This window comes from Ictalurus furcatus, chromosome 2 (genome assembly GCF_023375685.1).
Source record: "Ictalurus furcatus strain D&B chromosome 2, Billie_1.0, whole genome shotgun sequence".
In the NCBI taxonomy this organism is placed as follows: Eukaryota; Metazoa; Chordata; class Actinopteri; order Siluriformes; family Ictaluridae; genus Ictalurus; species Ictalurus furcatus.
The window spans coordinates 28775571-28800230 of NC_071256.1; the positions used below are offsets into that span (position 1 = coordinate 28775571).

At 39.8% G+C, this 24660-nt stretch overlaps 1 protein-coding gene across 1 annotated transcript in view; it reads left to right on the forward strand.

Moving 5' to 3' along the window:
* pitpnc1a (phosphatidylinositol transfer protein cytoplasmic 1a) overlaps window positions 1-24660 on the forward strand; it is a 75082-nt gene that overhangs the window by 27960 nt on the left and 22462 nt on the right. The window contains exons 3-4 of the mRNA XM_053613031.1: window positions 18019-18167; window positions 22503-22591. Coding sequence (XP_053469006.1) covers window positions 18019-18167; window positions 22503-22591 — 238 coding nt within the window. The remainder of the gene's footprint in view (window positions 1-18018; window positions 18168-22502; window positions 22592-24660) is intronic.

A 24660-nucleotide genomic window follows, 5' to 3' on the forward strand; every position in this document is an offset into this window, starting at 1 on the left:
TGCATATTTATTTTTCATATTGGTCATCATGGGTTTAATTTTACTCATTAATGCACAGTGGTTAAAATAGTGAGTGAAAGTGTTGATTATTTGGCTTATTTGTTTTGTTTGTTTAAAAAGACCAGTTAATACCAGTGTTAATTACTTCGTTATTATACGTATAGTGCATTAATGCTGAAGTTGTTGGTTTGTTCATCTTAACTAATGTGTTAAATTAAGTCAGTAAAGGGAACCTTAATATGAAGCACATTGTAGTTTTTCCAGTTGAGCTGCTAGTAAATATATATATATATATATATATATATATATATATATATTATGCAACAGTACATAAAAACACGTTTTACAAAATAGATTTTGGTTTTGGTCTTCAGCTTAGTGTGGGCTAAAATTGAGTTTTCAGTGAATTCCTTTCCACTACTGATATTTTGCCCTTCATACAAACATTCATGAGGTGTGTTGTGAAGGTCTGTTTCAGGTCTGGGTCATGAAGATAGAATAATGTAGCACATTAAGCCTCATCTCATATTCGTGGCTCAGCTCACTGAACTGGGTGATTGAATAATGTCAGGAAATATTGAAAATGATTTAGGTGAGTGTGTGCCCCTTAAATACATTATATACCAAAAGAGGTATGGGTCTGAATCCAGACTAGCAATATTCTGGCTAAGGTTTAATTAGAGCCTGTGCTTGCCCCTCACTGTAGTGGACTTTAAATGTGATTTCAAGCTGTGAAGCACAATTAAAAGTCATTTCATAATGTTGCAGTATTATGCAATAAGTCTCTTATTGTTGTTTTGTATCATTGTGAATCAAAATTTGCATCATAGCAGCTAGAAACCCATAAACCTAGCAGTTGGAAAAATGCCCGACACAAAAGCGTGTCTGATTGAGGTTTCAGATCATGAGGAAGACAAGGAAATGCTAATTATTTCTAAATCAACCTCGCAGCAATATATTCTTAGCTTGAATGTCCGGCTTTTTGAGGTCCTGGGTGTAATGAGCTGTAGATTATGTTACAGAACTGAGTGCATCTGCAGTACCGTCTCCACATGAGACAGCACAGTGACATCCAGATGGCACAACATTGCAAACATATGTGAAGAAGCCCAAACAGCATCTGTGAACTATTTGGGGACACCCTGGATATTAATACACATATAACTCTGAAATCCTTGTTCTGGCATTGAAACAGAGGGAGCTGCTGAGGTCTTTGAGATGTATGATGCGAATTATGCTTCATAGTTGAGTATGAGATGTCTTCAGTGTTAGTCCAATCCCACTTCATGTACAAAGTAAACTTGCTTACTGATAAGGGTACACCAAGTGTTAAAGTTCAGTGAGAAGTTCAGCAAAGAAAAAAGGGGCCTGTGAGATGCCTTCCAGTGTGCTTTTTCTCTATACAGGAGTCTCTGAGGTTTCACAGAAAACACCTCATATAGCGTGTAAGCAAAACATAACATTACATTACATCACGATACAGTAATATGAAATGTGTGCAATTTACCTCATATGTAGTAGTATTTCTGACTATGAAATTAATGAGCTAACATGTAAAGGAAGACTTTATCTTTCAGTATAGCATCATGCAAACTGCATATCCACCCTGGAAGTATTCCCACCTCACACACAGTGAGAGTAATATGAACCAGTATTCCAAAATATTTAAAGTCTCTTAAAGCTACCTCACATGAAGTTAACATATAAAATCGAGATGCTTTTCTGCTCACCATGGTTGTAAAGAATGGTTATTTGAGTTATCGTAACTTTCCTGTCTGCTTGAACCAGTCTAGACATTCTCCTCTCATCAACAAGACGTTTCCGCCCACAGAACTGCTGCTCACTACTGGATGTTTTTTTTTGTTTTTCGCACCACTCTGTGTAAACTCTAGAGCAGGGGTGTCCAATCTTATCTGGAAAGGGCTGGTGTGGGTGCAGGTTTTCATTCCAACCAAACAGAAGCCACACCTGAGTCTATTGAAAGCCAAGCTCAACTGATTAAACAGGTGGAATCAGGTGTGGCTCCTGCTTGATTGGAAGGAAAACCTGCACCAACACCGGCCCTTTGCGGATAAGATTGGACACCCCTGATCTAAAGACTACGTGAAAATCCAGGGAGCGCAGCAGTTTCTGAAATACTCAAACCCAGGCTATCCAGCACCAACAACATTGTCATGGTTACTATTTGGATGTTGATCTGTATCTGCATGATTTCATGCATTGCTGTGCTGCCACATGAATGGCTGATTGGATAATTGTATGATTGAGCTGGAGTACATGTGTGTACATTGTACAGTGTGTGGACAATTTATAAATACATTGTCTGATACCAATTTTACAATAGTGTGCTGTAATTTTTGCATGCAACAATTTTCTTACAACTCAACAAATTTTTTTGCCAACTTTGAAGAAAACTCTAAGCAGTTTAAACTTTTAGTTAATAAAAAATAAAGTTAATCGTAATTGCGTTTGTAATATTAATGCCAAACTCAGGCTAGTTGATCCTCCTGGTAGCCTGTTATCAAGTGTACCAGGTGATGGCTTGAGACAGCTCTTTTCACAGTGACTGCTAATCCTTCTGCTGACATCTGTCCAGCGCACATGTGTTACAACCCGAACACTAGAACTGGTCACAGACCAACGGGAAAAACCACACACAGTCTTTACAAACAGCTGAACTGTACAATCCACTGGAGAACTAAAGGATATAGAAACAAATCTGTTAATATTGTCTTTCTCGGATAAGACACAATATGGCCTCAGCACATTTTTCTTTGACAACTTTTCAGCATAAATCCTGTTAGCTCTATCTTCTTTCTATCAGTGATTGAGTCTAATTATCAGCCTGCAAAGTGAATTAGAATAAATGTATTCTCATGCCCTTGGCTGAGTGTGTCTAAATTACTTTTCTATTAGTATCTCTTCTGTCTATGGATAGTTTTTCACATATTTCAATACAAAAATTGTGGCTTAGTGGTTAGCACATTTGTCTTACACCTCCAGGGTTGGGGGTTTGATTCCCGCATCCGCTCTGTGCACCTGGAGCTTGAATGTTCTCCCTGCACCTTGGGGGTTTCCTCCCCCAGTCCAAAGACATGTGGCTGTTTGACATTTCTACAGTTATCTGTAGTATGTGATTGTGCCATGCACTGGGTTGGCACCGCATCCAGGGTGCCCCGAGTCATCTGTGATAGGCTTCCTGTGACCCCATGTCAGATAAGTGGCACAGAAAATGGATGGATGGATACTATAATACTGAAGTCATTGTGTATGTAGTTAATAAAGCAAACATTTGTGATACTCTCAAACTGACTGAAATTTTAATGATATCATTCATTATTCTATTCATTTTCAGTAACCACTTTATCCTGTTCAGGGTTATGTTGGCTCAGGAGTCTATCCCGAGAATATTAGGCGGGAATACATCCTGGATGTAAAACACAACCTGGATGGGATGCCAATCCATTGCATGGGACCATGCACAAGCAGTCACACACTCATTCACACTTAGTGGCAATTTACCATAACCAGTCCACCTACGGGCATATTTTTGGGAGATGGGAGAAAACTGGAGAACATGGAAGAAACCTATGCAAACATTGGAGAATGTGTGAAACTCCACACAAGCAGTAACCCAAGCTCAGGATGGAACCAAGGACTATAGAGCTGTGAAGTGACAATGTTACCCACCGTGCACCTCTTGAATTGTATTACTGACACTCAAAGACTATACTTTCACCTAAATACGGTATTTGACCAAATGTATGTGGACACCTGGCCATTGAACATCCCATTCCAAAACCATTAGCATTAATATTGAGGTGTTCCCCCTTTGGTGTTATAACAGCCTCCACTCTTCTGAGAAGGCTTTTCAATAGGTTTTGTGGTTGTAGGGATCTGTGCTCATTCTGCCACAAGAGCATAAGAGGTCAGGCACTGATGTCCGGCAAGAAGGCCTGGTGCGAAGTTGGCATTTCAGATTTATCTCAAAGGTGTTCAGTGGGGTTGAGGTCAAGGCTCGGTGCAGGCCATTCGAGTTCTTCCACATCAACTTTGGCAAATCATGTCTATGAACTGGGGCACGGGGGCTTAGTGGTTAGCAAATTTGCCTTGCATGTCGGGAGTTTGAATCCTGCTTCCGCCCTGTGTGCGTGGAGCTTGCATGTTCTCCCCCGTGCTTTATGGGTTCCTTCCTGGTACTCCGGTTTCCTCCAACAGTCCAAAGACATGCATTGTAGGCTGCTTGGAATTCCCCCGTAGTGTGTAAATGTGTGTGTGATTTGGCCCTGCAATGGGTTGGCACCCTGTTCAGGCTATCCCCTGCCTTGTGCCCCAAGTTTCCTTGAATCGACTCCATGCTCCCCTGCAACCCTGTGTAGGATAAGCAGTATGGAAAATGGATGGATGGATGGATGGATGTTTTTCTCGACTTCCCTTTGTGCACAGGGAAATTGTCCTGCTGGAACAGGTTTAGGCTCAACCCCTTAGTCCTACTGAAAGTAAATCATAATGCCACAGCATACAAAGACATTCTGTATAATTGTGCGTTTTCAACTTTGTGGCAGCAGTTTGGGGGAAGACTGTAATATGGGTTTTCTGGTCAGGTGTCCACATACTTTTGCCCACATAGTGCATGTTGTTCTTTATGCCTTCTTCCTGGTGTTTTTTTCCTAAATTATGATCCTAAACTCTGTCATTTGGCGCCATTTGTGTAGTTTAGAGCCCTCTACTGCCTGTGAGATGAATTGCACTGGCAATAAATATTGAGAAGAGTTCCTCTTCTACCATAAAACCAATTCCCCATGGTTTCTGTCAATGCTATCAAACATGTGAAGTGTGGGGTGTTGTGATAAGCTCATCTTTCAGTATGAGATGACATGTTAAAGAATTTCCCTACGCTCATTTGTGGATACTAGGTCAGTTAGAAAGTGCTGTGTGTGTGTGTGTGTGTGTGTGTGTGTGTGTGTGTGTGTGTCTGCATTGACAGCTTATTATGTAAACCCCCAACCTTGACACTAATTGTATAGTCTATATGAATAATACATCACATGACTGGAGTGTGTGGTATAAATCAGACAGACCAGCATATCTACACACAGTGTTCAATTACACTTTGGAATGTGTAAAACAAATTATCTTGACTTTTATCACTTATTAAAAATAATGATGGTGCTTGATGTGCAGCTTTAAGCGTCTCCTTTATCTATCCTTTAGTCAAAAAAAAGCTTGTGGGTCTGAGAGGTGTAGATTGTGTAATAATTAGTAATAATTATATAATAGCAATGCTAAATTCAGATGTATGAGTGCAGTCAGGCACTAGCGTGCTTCACGTAGAAAATGTTTTCCTGTAGGTGCCAAAGTCAATGAGCTCGATTTGACATCTTAAAATAAACATTCTTCCTGCAGGGCCAGGGGTGGCCACTGGTGCAATGGCACACTCACTGATGCTGTTCCAGTTAATGACTTCATTAGTGTCCAAGAGCAAGGCCACGTGGAGCAGGGGAACACTGGCCTCTCCGGCTCACGTATAAAAAGAAATTAAAATGCAATGTCGATTTCAATTGCTTGCTCTATTCTTCTACTGATGCTACACACTAATGAGAGAAATCAGTTGGTATGCTTGTAACAAGTATGTTTGCTCTGAGCCTCGGCACTCCTTTATATAAATCTCTATTAAGATGTCTACCATCCACTAGACACCCTGAGAATTCTCTTTTTTACTCTATTCAGTTACATTCCTAATAAGGGTACACGTATAAGTAAAAAAAGGAAAATGTGCAGTGTAATTAGAAATAGTGATAATAATAAGATGATTATTGTGATTACATTGGTGCTTTCAGGCGAAACCTTTTCCTGACACTCTCACTCATTCTCTCGCGCACACACACACACACACACACACACACACACACACACACACACACACACATATGCACTCTTCTTCAAAATGTGCAGGCAGAACATCTCCTTCAGGCCATCTGTGAAAAAAAGGTCTTTCAGTTAGACAGACAATACATAGCAGCTTCATATTCACTGAGAGGCAGCGAGAGAAGGAGGGGGAATTGGAACATGCGGTATATTTCCACAGGCACTCAGGCATCTAAGCACTAAGATGTCTGGATATCAGGGAACACAGATTACACAGTCCTGCAGAGAGTACATGTAAATTACCATGACTATTTACTCCTTACATTATGTCCAGAATCCAGAAGATGAGGAATCTTTATACACTAAATACAACAGGCTGTATTTAGAGTTGATGATTTAAATCCAAATGTTATGTCAAAATGGACATATAAAGAGCCCTAACTATAATTCTAACATTAATCACTGCAAATTTGTTTTAATTGAACAATATGCCTTCCATCCTTATTATTTGCCATCTTGTAAAATCGCAGTTGATCCAAGACTTTCTATTAGGTTGCATTTTATCTCTAAAATTTATCAGATTAATTGTACTGGTTTTTCTCCTCGCGCTGAGTACTGGAGCATGTACTGCCCGAAGCGTGATAGCGTGATGTCATTGACTTTGTTTACAATGACACGTGTTTTGTTTTAGTTTCTGTCCTGTCTCCGCGCTTGTTATGTAATTGGTTCCTTCCTAATGTCTCAGCAGTTCTCGTTTCCACCTTTGATTACGTTTCGCATTTAAACCCCTCGTGTGTCTTTGTTCAGGGTGAAGTGTTGCTTTTCTGTGTTTTGCCGCCAGAACCATACTGAGCCTTTGATGTTTGCCCTCATTTCCCGGTGTTTTGATCCTGTTCTCGTCCTCGTTTCTTGGTTTCTCGTCTCTGCCCTGTTTATGCGCTCTTGTAGATCGCCTGACCCTGTGCCTGCTTTTTGATTACGTTTTTGCCGATCGATTTGGACTTATCTGCCTCTCTCTTAATAAAAGCTTTAATTGCAATTGCATCCATCTCAGCCCCATTACATGACATGTACACAGAATTTAATCTAGCCATTAAGGTTTTAATTCAAGTTCAAGAAATCGTAATGTGTGTGGGATATTGGCTATTTTATCATAGTTTTAATTTGCTATTTTGAATTGTTGAATAGTAAAAATAATGCCAGTGTTTTTTGATTCAGTTCACTCTCCCTTAAAGAAAACATGCCCATGGTTTGAAGGATAAGCTGATTGAGCACTCATCTGCTATCTTACAGCTCAGTCTAAGGAAGTGTTAGTCATAATTGTAGGCATAACAAATTCAGACCTTGAGATAGCCTTGAGATGTCTCCTACTTTTCAGTATTAACGCCTCAGCATGTGTGCTTAACTCAGTACTGAATGGTCCAATATGTAGAAATACACTAATCAGCCATAGCATTAAAACCACCTGCTTAATATTGTTTACATCCCACTTGTGCTGCCAAAACAGTTCTGACCCATCGAGACATGGACTCCACAAGACCTCTGAAGGTGTGCTGTGGTATCTGGTACCAAGACGTTAATCAGATCCTTTTAAGTCCTGTAAGTTATGATGTGAAGCCTCCATGGGTTGGACTTGTTTGTCCAACACATCCCACAGATGCTTGATCGGATTGAGATCACCTTGAACTCTTTGTCATGTTCCTCAAATCGTTCCTGAGCAATTATTGCAGTGTGGCAGGGCGCGTTATCCTGCTGAAAGAACCCACTGCCATTATGGAATACCGTTGTCATAAAGGGGTGTACCTGATCTGCAGCAATGTCCACATGAATGCCAGGACCCAGCAGAACATTGCCCAGAACATCACACTGCTTCTGCCAGCTTGCCTTCTTCCCATAGTATATCCTTGTACCATCTCTTCCCCAGTAAGTGACGCACATGCACCCGGCTGTCTAGGTGATGTAAAAGAAACTAGGCCACCATCTTCCACTGTGGTCCAGTTCTGATGCTCACGTGTCCATTGTAGGTGCTTTGGGTGGAGGACAGGGGTCAGCATGGGCACTCTGACCGGTCATGCAGCTACGCAGCAAGCTGCAATGCACTGTGTGTTCTAACACTTTTCTATTATAGCCAGCATGAACTTTTTCAGCAGTTTGTGCTACAGTATCTCTTCTGTGGGATTGGACCAGATGGGCTAGCCTTCGCTCCTCACACGCATCATTGAGCGCCCATGACCCTGTTGCCAGTTCACTGGTTGTCCTTCCTTGGACCACTTTTAATAGGTACTAAGGACAGCATACTGGGAACACCGCACAAGACCTGCCGTTTTGTCAAAGTCACTCAGATCCTTACGTTTGCCCATTTTTCCTGCTTCCAACACATCAATTTTGAGAACTGACCGTTTACTTGCTGCCTAATATATCCCAACCCTTGACAGGTATCATTGTAACAAGATAATAATGATAACAAGTCTTTATTGATCACATATACATTACAGCACAGTGAAATTCTTTTCTTTGCATACCCCAGCATGTCAGGAAGTTGGGGTCAGCCATGATACCTGGAGCATAGAGGGTTAAGGGCCTTGCTCAAGGGCCCAACAGCTTGGCAGTGCTGGGTCTTGAACCCCTGCCCTTCCAATCAGTAACCCAGAGTCTTAACCGCTAAGCCACGACTGCCCCACGAACGTTATTCATGTCATCTCTCGGTGGTTTTAATGTTATGGCTGAACGTTGTAAGTATTTCTTAAGAATGTTGTCTCTAAAGATCAAAATAACATTATCTCACTGTCATACATGCCAGTGGTTTCATCAAAATCCTACATAAACTCGTAGATGTCTAAAGAAATATATACGACTGTAACAATTTCGTCAGCACAACACTCAAAGAACACAGCAGACCTGGGGCTTTTATTTATTGGTGCTCATACCCTTTGGCATGGTCAGCGAACAGTAAAAAAAAAAAAAACAATAACAACAACAACAATGCAGCTTTTCATTTCTCTAGCCATTTATCATGTTTAGTTCATAACCCCACACATGCTCACTGTTCAGAGAGAAAGGGAGAGAAAACAAATAGGGCATCGGACATGAAATACAGGTGTGTTGCATCAACCATCACCCTTTCTGCATGTTTCACTGCAGACTTACACTCCTGCCTGAGACAATCAAATAAAAGTAGCATGTGATTTTCATATTCATAAAAACATCCAGTGAGTACTCGTGCACTGTGTGATATAGTCTATAACTTTATATTGATTTGCTGTTACCCTTCAATCTAACAGTGCCAGTGAATCCAAACCACGCCAGTTTTCCTTCTTTATTTCTGCTCCCAATGATGAAATGCTGAATTCAGTCCCTCCAGGATTTTGCAATCGGAGAAATGAACGCAAACTCAACCAAACATCGCAATGTTCAGAGGAGCTTGCAATTTTTCTAAATTACAGCAGATTTTCCACAGATTTGGACCAAGATGAGTCATGTGATGTCATCACAACACGCGTTCAGCCAAGACCCTCTTTGATTTACGTGCTTCGAATATGAGTACAGCTAAAAGGTCTCATTTTTCCAACAAACATCACTGCCAATTCAAGTAGCACAAAAAAAAACTCTGCAAGTCACATCGCAAATTTTGAAAAAGCCGCAACAACGTCTTTTACAGCAACAATAACAATAAAAAAAAAGCCCCATGTCTGCTGAAATGTCTTTTAGGCCCTGTTTACACTAGTGCATGTTCGTTTTAAACCGCATAACTGTTGCTACGGTTACACCTGTCGACTACACTACTCTAGCGTTTTCGAACCTCGAAAACGGAGACTTTTGGAAACGACGAAAACCCCGTTTTAGTTTGAAAACTCCAGGCACACGTTTCAGTGTAAACAGACCAAAACGAAGACTTATAAAAACAAAGGCGTGGCTCCGCCCACATTCGCTCCCTGATTGGGTCTTCTGGATCATCGCGTATCCTGACCTGGTTCGTCAAGCCCCTACCATATGACCGTTATGCTACCTTGATCGTATACACAACAACACAGAGACTGAACCAGCAAAACCGCTTTGCTGGCTTTGTTGTCATTCTTAGCAGCCATTGTGCAGTTAAATTCTGTATTTTATAATACTGCAGCTGCCTACATGCGCGAGAGGTGAGTTATGATTAGAGCGATCGGCAACAAATCTCATTCCGAGCGGCGTAAGCCCTACATGGAATGCCGGTTTGGACTAACAACGTACTTCCTGTTTACACTTGTATGCGCATGCCCAGTGTGCATGAATGGTCATGTGTACACGGTCGTGTAGTGTGGACGGAGATCGTTTCTGAAACACAGCGGAAACGCCAGTGTGGACGAGGATGGTTTTCAATGCTGTTTTAAAACGAAAACGTACTAGTGTAAACAAGGCCTAAGATTACACCACAACTAATTAACTACTATGAAACAGTCCAATCACCTACATAACTGAAAGTCAGAGTCAGTGTAAAAAAATAATACTGAGTAAATGTTTCTATGTTTGGAATAAAGCAAACATCTAATTCTCACATTTGATTCATAACACTTCTCTAGCTATGGAAGAGAGCCTCAGTCTCGTGATTTGATCACCAAGGTTTCTCCACCATCGGTGAAGGCGGAACAGCGCTGTCGCTGTGTATAGTCGCTGTGTATAGTCGCCATGCAACAAGCCTTCTCATGCATTATGGCTAAAGTTTTAATCCAAGCATGACACCGTCTGCTGTTTTCTTTAACATTCATGACTTTTAAAGCATCTTAAATGAAAATGAGCACCTGTCTCTCACGTGTCATGTAACAGCCAAGAGTAGAGAGAGGTTTGTGCCAGGCTAGTGTGTGTGATTTTCCTTTCATTGTCTCAAATGAACTGGAAAATATGTTGGGTTTTTTTGTTTGTTTGTTTGTTTGTTTTTTAAGTTGGAAGGACAGTCCAAAAAGTAATTTGAACAAACAGAATTGCTTTCCAGGTCCTAAGGGCTTGTGCCATGCTAGTACCTCAGTCATTTATCACACAGTGTTAGAGAATGGTAAGGATAATGATACCACTGTCATAATTCTTTTTCTTTTTATCCCTCACTCAATAACATCGGAAAACGAGTCATTTGAGATATTTTGCTGTTGCCTTAATCACACTCTGCCACTTGTGTCCTGTAGTCGCATTGGGCTGAACTGTGTGTCTTTAATTCATTCAGCTTGCATCACTTATATGTGAAAATGTGCCTTTCACTCTCACCATGGACATCTCACATACTGATAAGAACACACACATACACACACCCTGCATGCTGACAAAACCACATACATATTCACATCTTCACGCAGACACCCACTCACTCTCTCCGTGTCCATTGAGCGGTGTTATGCAGCGCTTTAGTGCTGAGCATGCACTCTCTCATGCTCTCGGGCAGTGATGGATGAGCTGCAGTTAGCAGCGCTGCATATAGGAGATCAACTGACTGACACAGGCAACATTTTCAAGGAGAAAAGGCACTTTGCATGAGTCGACCACTTTCCAACCCCCCCTTCACTAACCTCTTGGCACACTCACTTCATCATTCTCCTTCAGCCTTCTGTCAGTGCATGCTCTAATGCTCAGTATAGTCTGACAGCAAATCATTTCCTCACACACACGCACATACACAATTTCACAGGTAGATAACCTCTTGCGCTCAGCTCCTACAAACCCTGCAGAGAGACATGCTCTAAGGAAAGGAAGGAAAAACATTTTTTTTGGTAATGATTCATAGTATCAATTACTGTAACTACAGAACCGGTATAGTATATTATTTCTTCTGACATGTGCTTGTACAATCTCATATAGAGACATTTGATTTTAATTTAAAATATTTGTTATTGCTTATATTGTATTGTGAGTTATCAGCAAAGATTATGTTGTTTACAATAGAGATGTCTTATAGCTGACATCAATTGTTTTGTGTATTTTAATGGTCTGTTACTGTGTGTGCATGGAATAAACATCAACATCAGGGTAGCGTGATGCGAAGCGGAAAGCTGTTACCACACCTAAGCTGAATACGGCACTACCAAACTGCCATGGTTGTGTCCTTGAGCAAGACCCTTAATCTTCAGCTCAGTTGTATCCTGCATCAATTGTTAGTCACTTTCCTTTTTAAAGCGTCAGGTTTAGGTAAGGTGACTGGTGCAGTGTAATCACCTTAATAATTTATTGTACAACCATAACAATCATAAAGAAAAGCCTTATTTAAAAATCAGCAGTTCATAAAATTGTAGTTACCTTCACCCTGTTACATGCGCATATACTGTATATAACTACATACGTATCAGAGAAACTTAACAAGCACCATGGAAGAAAATGATCATGAAGTGAAACTGTTAAAGAGATAAAGAACACCATTCAGCTGTGGTGGCATAAAATTTTGAAAGAAAAGCACCAACATATTAACATGATCTGATGGTTCACCACATCCCACTGTGTATAACCAACCACAAAACCTGGTAATAATTTGCTGAAGTTGCATTAAAAAGCCTCCTGATACAGTACATTCACATGGGGAACAAAGCGTTATGGAAGGAAAATTGTGCCAGTATGGCTGAAAACGGAAATGATGAAGAACAAAGTAACTGCTTGTGCTCCAACACATCCCACTTCAGCTGTGAAACAGTGACATGTATGTGTGGCTGCAGTAACTGGCTCTCTTGGGTTTAATGATGATGTGAGTGCATCCCACTTACCAAAGGCCAGGCGGTGAGTAGTCTGACAGTACTTGTCCGCTCATTTTAAAGAGCTTTTTTGTCATTAAAATAACATTTTTATATTTATTATATAACATGGAGACCAAGAAAAAAGGCTGGAATGTCATTTGATAAACAAAAAAAACAATAGTAGAATGTAACAGGACATTGATAGTATGTAGGCTTGTGCTGTGTAGGTACTGTCAGACTGGTTTAAAGGTCTAGGTAAATTTTAGGCAAGTTAAGGTACGTTAGGTTAGTATTTCCTGGGTGGGTGTAGTGTAAGTACCCTCATAATGGAAACAAAGGTCTGATGGAAAATCAGCAGTTTATACTCTCACCATGTTTTGTGCAATTACCTGAGAAATGATGTCCTGTTCCAACTTTAAAAATACATTTGCATACCAACATGAGCTGCTTTCCTCTGGGTACTCTGGTCTCCTTCCCCAGTCCAAAGACATGCGTTGTAGGCTGATTGGCATTTGCAAATTGTCTGTATTGTGTGAATGGGTGTGTGAGTGTATGTGCGATTGGGCACATACAATGGACTCCTGTCCACGGTGTCCCCTTCATTCCCTGTGCCCCCTAGGATAGGCTCCAGGCTCCCTGAGACCCTGTGTAGGATAAGTGGGACAGAAAATGGATGGATGAGTGGATGGACCTACAAGAGCCAAACATTAATGCTGAAACACATATTTTAAAGATGATGTACTGTTGTAATCCATCTGTAACAATGTCAATAGTTGCAATATTTAACTACACAGGTATTAGAGACAATATATAGTAGGATCTTTATATTTATACAGTATATCTCATAATGTTTGAGCATTGCACTCACTTTAAGCAGTCTTTGATTGCAAAGGATTTTGCACAAGGCACCAGACAGTTTTATTTGGAATATGTTACTTCATCCAGTTATGCATCATCCCTAAGCGCTGGGAATATAGAAAAATTATATTCCTGTACTCCACCCATTATTAGCACATTCAATCCATCCAAATTAGCATGTTTGCCTGGCACCTCTGGGGTTAGGGATTCAAATCCTGCCTCTGCCCTGTGTGCGTGGAGTTTGCATGTTCTCTCCATGCTTCAGAGGTTTCCTCCAAGTACTCCAGTTTCCTCCCTCAGTCCAAAGACATTCGTTGTAGACTGAGCGGCATTTCCAAATTGTGTGAATGGGTATGCGATTATGCCCTTGTGCTTCGAGTTCCCTGGGATAGGTTCCAGGCTCCCCTGCAACCCTTGTGTAGGATAAGTGGTATGGAAAATGGATGGATGAATTGATCTCGCAAGGTCTCACAAGACAGAGTTCTAGAATTTGCTAGAGAGCCTGGTATGTTTCATTACTAAATGTGGCTGGAAACTCTCTACTTTGGCAAGAGTCACTTTGATTAGCTTGACAGATGACAAACCACAGACCTTTTCCCAAAGCACGTAAGCAAACTTGTGAGATTATATCAATTACTTACCACTAACTGCTTCAGACCAAACTCTTTAATTGCTTCTAAAGACATGATTCTGGGAACTCTATCCTGCTCCGAAAAGCTTGTTGTGTCACAGAAGTGCATATAATGTGCATGTAAACGTATGCTGTAGATCCAATCAGACTGCAGCCTTCAAATTGCTGAAGAGTATTTCAGCTTCCATGGTAAAATTACCATGATATACTGAGGAACTCATTTTGTGATAAATGTGTCAACAAGGCAAATCATAAAAAGCTAGGAGACTGATGCTCATATGGATTTATGTTCATGTGGATTTATGTTCATGTGGATGTGTCTTGAAAATATTGCTTTTCACTGCCTTATTTGTAGTGCTGATTTTAGTGATGTTGGTGTCAGCTGTGGGTTAAAATACATAATAAGAAATAAAAAATATTAAAAAAAAACAAAACAAAAAAAAAACAACTACTACTTGAACATGTTGAAAAACATGAATGCACTGGTGAACTTAGAAATAGAAAAATAACACTTTGATGGTAGATCATGAAAACCCACTGTAATAAATGACCAAAGGATGAATTAAAACCTGAGAAAAAGAAACCATGTTTTCATAGAGAGTAGAATCCACCTGAAGGTGCAATGCAGTGTTAAGCCTTGTTACCTGGTAATAGCTTTCTCAACTTACATTTAAAAATAACTGCTGTTAGCGTATTAAAATAACAAATAAAGTATATAAATTAATATTAATGAAAGGATGTTTTTTCCATCCTTTCCTCCTAGACGGTCTACCCTACAGTATTAGAGTAGTGAGCTTTTCAGCATGCACAGTGTGCGTTTCTTCTCTGAATTCACTCAAAGGGCCATTCAAGTGAACTATTAGCATAGAACAAGAGTGCACTCTCTCCTCAGGCCAAAGTGCACCATGCAATTACATCCCACTGTGAATTCAAAGGTAAATTCAATAACCTTGTAAAATTTTTGTAAAGCTTTCTCAGCCTTTTTTTTTTTTTTGGAGTTTTACTCTATGTTCTCTCAATGTGGTTGGTTTTAATCCCAATTTAAATGCAAATTTCCAGGAACTAGCTAGTTCTCCATCATCACACACACACAAACAGGTCTGGGGATCCTGAGGTGTGCATCCATGGACGGGAGTCCAAGAAAGCAAAATTGGCCGACCTTTCTGGAAACCTTTTAAGGACCCTTATGAAACTAAGAACCTTTAACTATACAAGAACCTTGAAGAGTTTACCAGCTTGAGATGGCATGAGCTTCCCCTTCAAAAACACATGAAGTCAGTCGCTGCATTCTATCCACTGCTCCTTATTTAGTGCCATAGGGCATTTAAAGGAGAGCACTAGCTGCATTTTTCCATACCCATGATACACATGAAACCACAGACAAGTAGTAGTTGGGCTACTTTCATTGTTATTGACCGAAAAGAGAAGAAGACCATCTTTCCCACCTGGAGAGCAGGGACAAATTTGCTATGTTGGTTATGCTGCTGATGGTTATAAATGGCTATGAATTGAAAAGGTTGGATTATGGATTCAAGGCAGCCAAGCCAGTCAGGTTAGATCCGAATAACCTATAATCTGATCTCTTTCTGTTCGTTCTTTTTGATATATATTAATCTGTCCTATAAATAATGGCATAGAAAAGACTGGAAGCTGTTTGTTCTATTAAACCATAAAACACAAAACAGACAAGTCATCTTTTTTTTTTTTTTTTGGATTACCGAGACAATAATGCTCAAAATTGAAGGGGTATTTGAGGAGTGCTCCGGCAGATTATAAAAATCTTTCATTTGTCATGTTGCAAACAATCTGTTGCACTGTCATTTCAGAAACATCCTTCATTTCATAGACATCTGTTTGAATCACAGAAATAAGCTTGAGAATGCCTCTATCTCTGACTGGTGTATTATTTTGGGTGAGCAAATCATTATGTGTCAAGTCAAACACTGAACATCACAGACTGAACCAATTGCTCTGTCTCTGTCTTCTGTTTAACGGTATTGTCTGCTTTGATTGCACCACTGACATTTGCCTAATGTTGCGTGTAAAGGCTAAACCGAGAGGAGTGAACGAAGCTTTGGTATCTGGTGAATCAGAAAATTCTCCACATGTACACATTTTAAGGAGCATGTTATTCTGCAGTGTGTTTTGGGACTGATTTTGCCTCTAGATGTTTTATCAGACAGACAGGCTTTTAAGCCAGGGTGAATGTGATCCTGAATAGCGGGACGCAAGAAACGCTGTAACAGATTTGCCCTGGAGCTTGGATTAAACATTTGCAACATTTTAAGGCCATTGAATTTGTGGATATTTTCTGTTATCACAGAACTACCACTCTCTCCGGAGTACTCGCAGCTCAAGTGGCACTCTCAGCCGCAGTCGTTTCATTGATAGGAAATAATGGCATCAAGTAGCTACAGTAGTTTCTAACCAGTAAGACAACAGAGCAGCATCAGGCTTAGACAAACTTCTGATGTGAGAAGATATAAGAAGTCTCAGGGAAAAAAAAAAAGAAACTACTGAAGACATTATATCAAAAAGCATTACAAAATTTACACTTTCAAAGTTGGTTTTTATCTGTAATTCTGACTCCCTTTGAAAGCGCACCACGATCCTTTCACTTGCTTTAATCTGCCACTCATTAAATCCCCCTGCTCCTCTCATCTCTCTACACATCTGTCCAGCACATACAAAGAGAACGAGACACGATGAATAATTCACTGCCACTTTAACCCATGTGTGCTTTTTTTCTCACCTCCTCCAATTAATTTGGTTAGATTTCTGAGAGGGAATGATAAGGACAATAACTCATTAAGCCAACAAAATGGATGCACGGGGTGTCTGACACTTTTATAGCGTTAGATGGTGTTTTTTTTTAATGTCATGAGCATGAACCTCGGTTAGAATCACTATCAGGATGGCAAGGAATAAGATAATAATAGGTGTATGATAAAAGTGGTATACATTTCTTTACATAAAATGTACAGATTGTCAGTGAAAGCTTTCTTCAATGTCTCACTATTGTCACAGAGGACTTCAAGAAAACACTGCTGATATCACAGGCCTAGAAGTCACATAGGATCCTCGGATTATGAGATTATACATATTTATTTAGCGGTTGTGGCACTTTTGTGACCAAAATGACATAATGCTGTTCAGTTATCCAGATTAACTCTAGCAAGTCATCTACGCATTTCTCAGTGTTTCATTTACTAATAAAATCAACGGCAGTAAACAGTTAAAAGCAGGTGAGGGGAAGGAGGGTTTGGATGTTTACTGTGGACTTCAATGGGGTAAAGGCCATGGTTGAATTCAATTCAATTAAAATGTATTAGTTATAGTGCTTTTAACACGCAATGGACATTGCTGTTACAAAGTAGCTTTACAGAAATAAATACATACAGGATAAATTTTACATGTATGACTTTATCCCTAATAAGCAAGCCAGAGGCGATGGTGACAAGGAAAAACTCCCTGAGACGATGAAAAACTCTGTGAGACGTTTGACATGTTTTCATTTTATTTAAACACAAACCGATGGGAAAATTGTTGTTTTGACTTTAAGTCGTTGCTCTTTTACTTCAATTAACTTGACTCGAGAGCAACGCGTAGACTCATGTGACTAAATGCTCAGTGCTTAGAGAATCGAAGTGTTCTCACGCATGACAGTTTCTCTTCATGCTTGCTTCACTGCTCCACACTCATGAATACTTTGTGTATTCATGAGCACCTTGCTCTTATTTTTAATGACCATGGTCGCTGTTGTGTGCTCTCAAATTGGCTGCCCTCACGGTCCCTTTAAAGAAGGTCCCTGTTTAAATGACAAAGATGGTTCTTTTTCTTTTCTTTTTTTTTAATTTATGTTTTAATTTTGTATATAGCCTATTCTACTTAGACCATAGGACTAGGCATGATATCATGACAAGTTCATTTCTGTAGTTCAGGCTGCCGTTGTAACTGTGTGGTGGTCTTTGTCTCCAGTACAAGATTGGACAGCTGTATATGATCAGCAAACACAGCCACGAGCAGAGCGAGCGAGGCGAGGGCGTGGAGGTGGTGCAGAACGAGCCGTATGAGGACCCCACATACGGTGCTGGACAGTTCACAGAGAAACGCGTCTATCTCAACAAGTGAGTAACACAACTGCTCCTCAATACAAGCCACAGCTCCTGTATTAGTGAAGGGTTCAGAAGTCTGAATTTATGCCCTACATTTTATGAAATTAGTTTGAGTAATATAATTTGACAACAGTTTTCATAAGTACTGAAATCAAGACAGTCTTTGCATCTCAATGGTTACTGTGATGCACACGCATTTCTGATGTACAGACATTATCCACTCCAAAATTCCCCTTTTGCTTTCCCAATCTTTGCAATAGAATCGTACAATAGAAATGGTTTTGTACATAATACACGCAGTTTACACTTTGCTCCCATTGGGGAGCACCACAGCAGATCATTGATCTGCATAACTGATTTAACACCAGTGCGATCCTTAGCTGCTAAACCACCAGGAACACACTCACAGTACGTTTACATGGACAACAATAATCCGATATTAATCCGATTAAGACAATACTCTTTTAAGATTAAGAAACTACCATGTAAACAGTGATTATTGATTATACTCAAAACACAAATGGAATGATGACATGTGGAGTATTCCTATTTTAGTTGCATTATCGATGTGCATTACAGACATGTACACACCGTAATCACACTATTAATGTCGTGTGGGAGTTTTCACCGCATTTTGCGACAGGACATGTACACACACGGCAGCGCTCAACCGTTTGATGGCAAACAAGAGAGCACTGCTGTGTCCTAAACCGCATACAGTACTTACCTACTATATAGTAGGTGAAATACATGTATCTTTCACTATATAGTAGGTGAAATACATGTATCTTTCACTATATAGTAGGTGAAATACATGTATCTTTCACTATATAGTAGGCGAAATACATGTATCTTTCACTATATAGTATGTAAGTCTGCAGTTTCGGACACAGCCCACGGCTTCAATCAGTCGTCAATTTGCACGTATGGCATGACAAATAATCAACTGCACTTGAAGCTTTCGTAAAATTAAAAATAAAAACACCCAAAACTGTATATGGTACCATAACGAAGACGAACTGCATGATGATATGTGAAACTCTGGAGGGAACGTCGGACGGCGTGGCATGGGGACGTAATGTCATGTGCCATTAATCGATCTATGTTTCATAACATGTAAAACAAGTTAATCACAATATTGTCTTATTAAGGTTAAAAATTACATTATTGCTGTCCATGTAAACGTAGTCAACGTTTTTCTGTCCATGGCTCCTCCCCTGAGCATGGGGCAGTGTGATTTCTGCCCCAGTGGGCCTCTAGATTCTACGGAAAGTTATACAGTGAGCTACAAAATCAGTTTTCATGACACTGAAACATACACCAGCCAAGAAAGTGTTATCTCACTTGACATTATGTTAACTTGACATAAAAATTGACCCAAGTACTCTATGACAGCTTTTATAAATGTTTATGTAGGTTTACATGACAGTGGTTGGTCAGTGGTTAAGGCTTTGGGCTACTGATCGGAAGGATGAGAGTTCAAATCACAGCACCACCAAGCTGACAATAGCCTGTGGGCCAGTTTTAGGCTGCTCAGTTATATCCTGTCTCGATGGTAAGTCACTTTGGATAAAAGCATCAGCCAAATGAGGTAAATGTCAGCAGCGGCTATTTATGTCATTCGTCAGGAAGGGCTTGTATAGGTGTCATTTAGGCTTGCACTGTATGTGTGCAATGTAGGCAACAGCATTTCATACCACCTGAACTCATCTCATAGCCCCCCTCTGATCCTCCATAAAATTCCTAACCTTTCAGGCCTTGCAGGCACGACTGCTGCTCAAGGCCCAGTCTTGTTTTCACAGAGTGGCCCTACGATCTATTTCTGCACTTTACTAAGCTGTTCAGTGTAATTTTTTTTATGCTGTGAGCCCTGGAGAGGGGTTTGACAGCAAGCGTGACCTCAGCTTTTCCTCTGTAGCGTGCTCGGCCTGATACGCTAGGAGAGCAGAAAGCAGGTTTCTTTCTGCTTGTTGCCTCCAGTCAACATCTTTAGCTTGTGATATGAGCGAAACCCCAGTGGGTACAAAAACTAAAGGAGACAGCTGTCTTCTGCTAGAAACTGCTAGAAAAACATGTTGACACATTTCAGAAATTCACAGAGGCCTATGAATAGTAAAACAAAAGCGTGACAAAAATTGAACTAGCATGATGTGATGGACAGTTGAAAAGAGTGCCGACCCTTAGCCTCAATCCAGAATTTATATTATTTTTGTCAGTGAAAAAGCTCTAAAACCATTAGGCATCAGTCTGTCCATCAAGCATCTTGACACTCAGAGTAAGGAAGCATTGCCTCGGTTCAGCTGAGCACCTGTGCTGAATACGCAGTGGTTAAATTGAACAGAAATTTGTTTTAAGTGGGAGAGTGGGTTCAAGGAATTGATGGGAAGGCAAAAAGAAAAAAAAAAAATAGCTGCAAAGAAAAAAGCACTTATAAGTCAGTTTGTTAGATACTAGGATTGCCAGTGTTTCAGAAGTAAGCATAATCTTAATCCCACTTGCCTGGAAACCAAGTAGTCCTGTAAAGGTTGATATCATTTAATTTAGATTTAATTTCTATTTTGAGAATTTGAAATCTGGCAAGCCTTATTTCTGCATAACCACATCTCAAATATGGTTGGAATTCAAGTATTAATAAGAGTGATATTAATAAAAGGGTCAAGCCCTCTCTGCCTTTTTTTTAGTGATTTTGCAAGAGAGAAGTTTATGTATTTATTTATTTAATTATTTTGTAAATAAATCTCCTGCAATCCCTTCCCCTCCCCCATGGAGGCGATTTGCACTTGCCTAGAGGCAACGATATTCCTGAATTGCCACTTTAACAGATCAATCAACCAGCTTCTTATTATAGTTTATTTTGAGTGCTCATGCCAAAAGTCCAGTTGTTGATTACAGCCAGTTTCTGATATTATGCCAACTACAGAAGAGGATTGGAAGGTGGATGAAAGGAATGCAGATTTAATAGAACAGAGGGGCTAATGCAAATTGGGAGACTTAAGAGAACTTGGTGGGGAAACAAAAGAAGTACTCAGAGATGAAACGGGAGACAGAGACAAGGCTGGTAGAATTACACAGGAAGACTACCAGCTGAGATCAGGCTCATACTAATTTATACTATACTAGCTTATACAGGCTTATCATTTGAGACTTTACTCTGAGGGACCATACTTACACCTGCATAGAGCACTTAAGATGTAACCCTAATTTCTAAGGTTTGAAGACGTCAAAGTCACAATAAATGTAGAAGAATCTGTACAATGAGGGATAATTGTAAAAAGTGATATGCAATTGATGCCACAATGCAATTCATCTCCTCTGCAATTTTAATGAGAATAAATTCAGATTTATTCATGTTGTGTTTTATGATTGATTTGCATTTTATAGGCTGCCTTATGTTCACTCTAATGTGCGCCCATCCAGCTAAACCATCACAGGTGTGCAATCATACATACACCGACTGTGCCAAGCCAACATAAATGTTGCCTCAATACTCATTTAACACTGGCTCGAAGCCCAAATCGGTCCGCTTCACCTCTGCAATTAATCTGGATGTAAATGTCCGTTCGTTTACATTGTTCTCTTATCACTTCATGTTTTCACTTCACCTTAAATCCAACCAGTTTCACTCAAATATAAATACTTCACTTTCTGCAGGATAGTGTTGTTGTAAATCGTTCTGGATGACCATCATAATACTGCAGTTTCATCAGAAGTAAGATGACGGAAGAATCAGGAGACCAAGAGCCAGGGTACAATAAAAAACAGATGATTTATTGTGCGAAGAGACAGTCTGGGCGTTCTGTAGTCTAAACATAAATTGGGTACAGTGGGCTTTTATACTGTTGTGTGCATGCAAGAGGACCATATAGACAATGCCCAAGGCTGAAATAAGAGAGATAAACATAAGACAAAAATATGATCAAGGACAAAAACATCATGACCCAAGGAACAGACATCATGAGGAAGCAGAATCAATGACTGAATCATATATATTTTATCACATAATCATGAAAAAATAGCAAATAATCCCACAAACGTGATTCTGTACGGCAATATTTCGGTTTCTAGTCCAGGTGCATGTTCATGTTTCTTCATTTCTAGCAGGTACAGCTGTTCCAATCTCACCCCAGTCTCAGTAATATCCAGTGTGTGAGCTGTCTCACTGCCAACTGAGTTCAGACCATTATTGCACTTTCCATTACATAATTTAATCCTGGACTGATGGTCAGCCAGTAACAGAAGCAGTTAGTCTTGACAGCCTGAGCTGACAGTTTGAATCTTTCTGCATTCTCATTGAGAAAAAACCTTCATTCTTATCTCTCATCTTCTTTTTTTTCCCCTCATTTACAGCAAGCTGCCAAGCTGGGCACGAGCAGTTGTTCCCAAGATCTTCTATGTAACGGAGAAGGCATGGAACTATTACCCCTACACAATCACTGGTAACTCATCCACCCCGACTGTTAGATGGACAGGAACACTCAGGGCCAGCTAGCTATTATCCCAAAGCAATTTTGTGGAGAAACAAGACATACATCTGGTTATTTCTTTGAGTTCTATCTTGAGACTCTATTATCCCAGCTTGAGAAATTTGTTTGGTGTGTTAGTTCTGCCATACAATCAGACTTCCATTTTTTTTCATTACATATAAAACAAAGGTTTTATCCTATTAAATTGTTTATCATTAGAAGTGCCTTGCTTACACACTTGTGTATTGACCGTAAAATAATGGTGAACAGTAACACTTTAGACATTCTGACCTAAAGTGAACTATTATTCACTGTATGAGCAAAATCAGTCTGGCACAAAAGTGACATCAGTTAAGTAATGTAATCCGTTTTAATGTGCTGGTTTGGGAATTTTTTTTTTATCTTAATGGAATTCCTCCTCATGCTCTACTACTGACTACATCGAACTGGCAGGATTTTTTTTAAAAAATAGATATTAAAAAATAGAGATAATCACTCAATTTAGAGTTGTTGCCCAGCTGAGAAAATGATGGCAGTTCCAGGATATCATATACTGTTGCACAAAAAAAGGATCATCATTTAAAAAGAGAGTAACCAGGTATATCAAGGTGGACAGTAAAAGGACAGTGAAGTGTTAAAAACTCTATAGTTTTTATTTACAGTATATAGTTATATAGGTATATAATTTGTATACACTGATCAACCATAACATTAAAACCACTGACAGGTGATGTGAATAACACTGATTATCTCATTACAATGGTACCCGTCAAGGGGTGGGATATATTTTAGGCAGCATGTGAACAGTCAGTTCTCGAAGTTGATGTGTTAGAAGCAGGAAAAATGGGGAAGCATAAGGATCTGAGAGACTTTTGGACAAGGGCCAGATTGTGAAGGTTAGATCAGTGGTTCTCAAAATGGGGGCCACATGGTGCTGGGGGTGTTGGGGGGATGTTGGGGGGGGTGTTGAGGGGGGCATAGAAATTCTTGAAATGTTTAATTTATTTATATATTTATTTATTTATTTTGCCTGTATTTAAGTTGAGATTGTTAACCTTTGAACTATGATGTACATAAAAATGAGACATATTAATAAATTAAATCAATTATACACAGCATACTAAGACACACACACCAAACAGAGACATCAGTTGATATACTAGTGTACTGTTAGCCACATGCTGATAAAACCGAAGACTATTCAAAATGGATACGTTTTTAGATAGAGGACGTAGTCTCTTAGCAGAGGAAGTTAATACAGAAGAGACTAGTGTGAAAAAAAAAATCCAATTGCGAAAATTTGACGATTCTAGGGGGCCACAAGGGGATGCACCCTATACAATGGGGGGCCTCACGATGAAAAAGTTTGAGAACCACTGGTCTAGACGACCAGCTTACAGGACAAAAAGGTTGCATCTGCTGCTAACGTCTTGGTGCCAGATACCACAACACACCTTCAGATGTCTTGTGGACTCCATGCCTCGATGAGTCAGAGCTGTTATGGTGGCACAAGGGGGACCAACACAATATTAGGCAGGTGGATGTAATGTTATGGCTTATCTGTGTATTGTCGTGTAATTCTCTAGTTAATGTTCAGAAAGGCCTGAATATAAGCAAGTAAACTATTTCAAAAGAATGAACGTTTTTCTTATTTTTATCACACATTACTGGAGTATTGTGTCTAATGAATCAGTGTAAAATGTATAAAAGTCAGTTGCTTTTCCAGGATTATTGTTTACATTCATCAATATAGTGTCCTTCAAGTTTTCGTACTATTATTCCCATATTTGTGTACTGTATTTGAATTATATATTTTAAAAAAGGTATTTTATTGGTATTTTCTTACTTTCACAGTGGTGTATTTATGACAAAGCGTACATTTACATGAAGCCTTTCACAACATGAAGCCTTGCTAGAAGATGCTTGGCAAGTATTCTTCATTGATGGTTATCTCAGGGCACTCTTGCAGACACTGGCTGAAAAATCACTTCGAGTGTAGTGAAAGAATTAGAAATGCAGGAGCAGTACTAAGAAGAACGCAG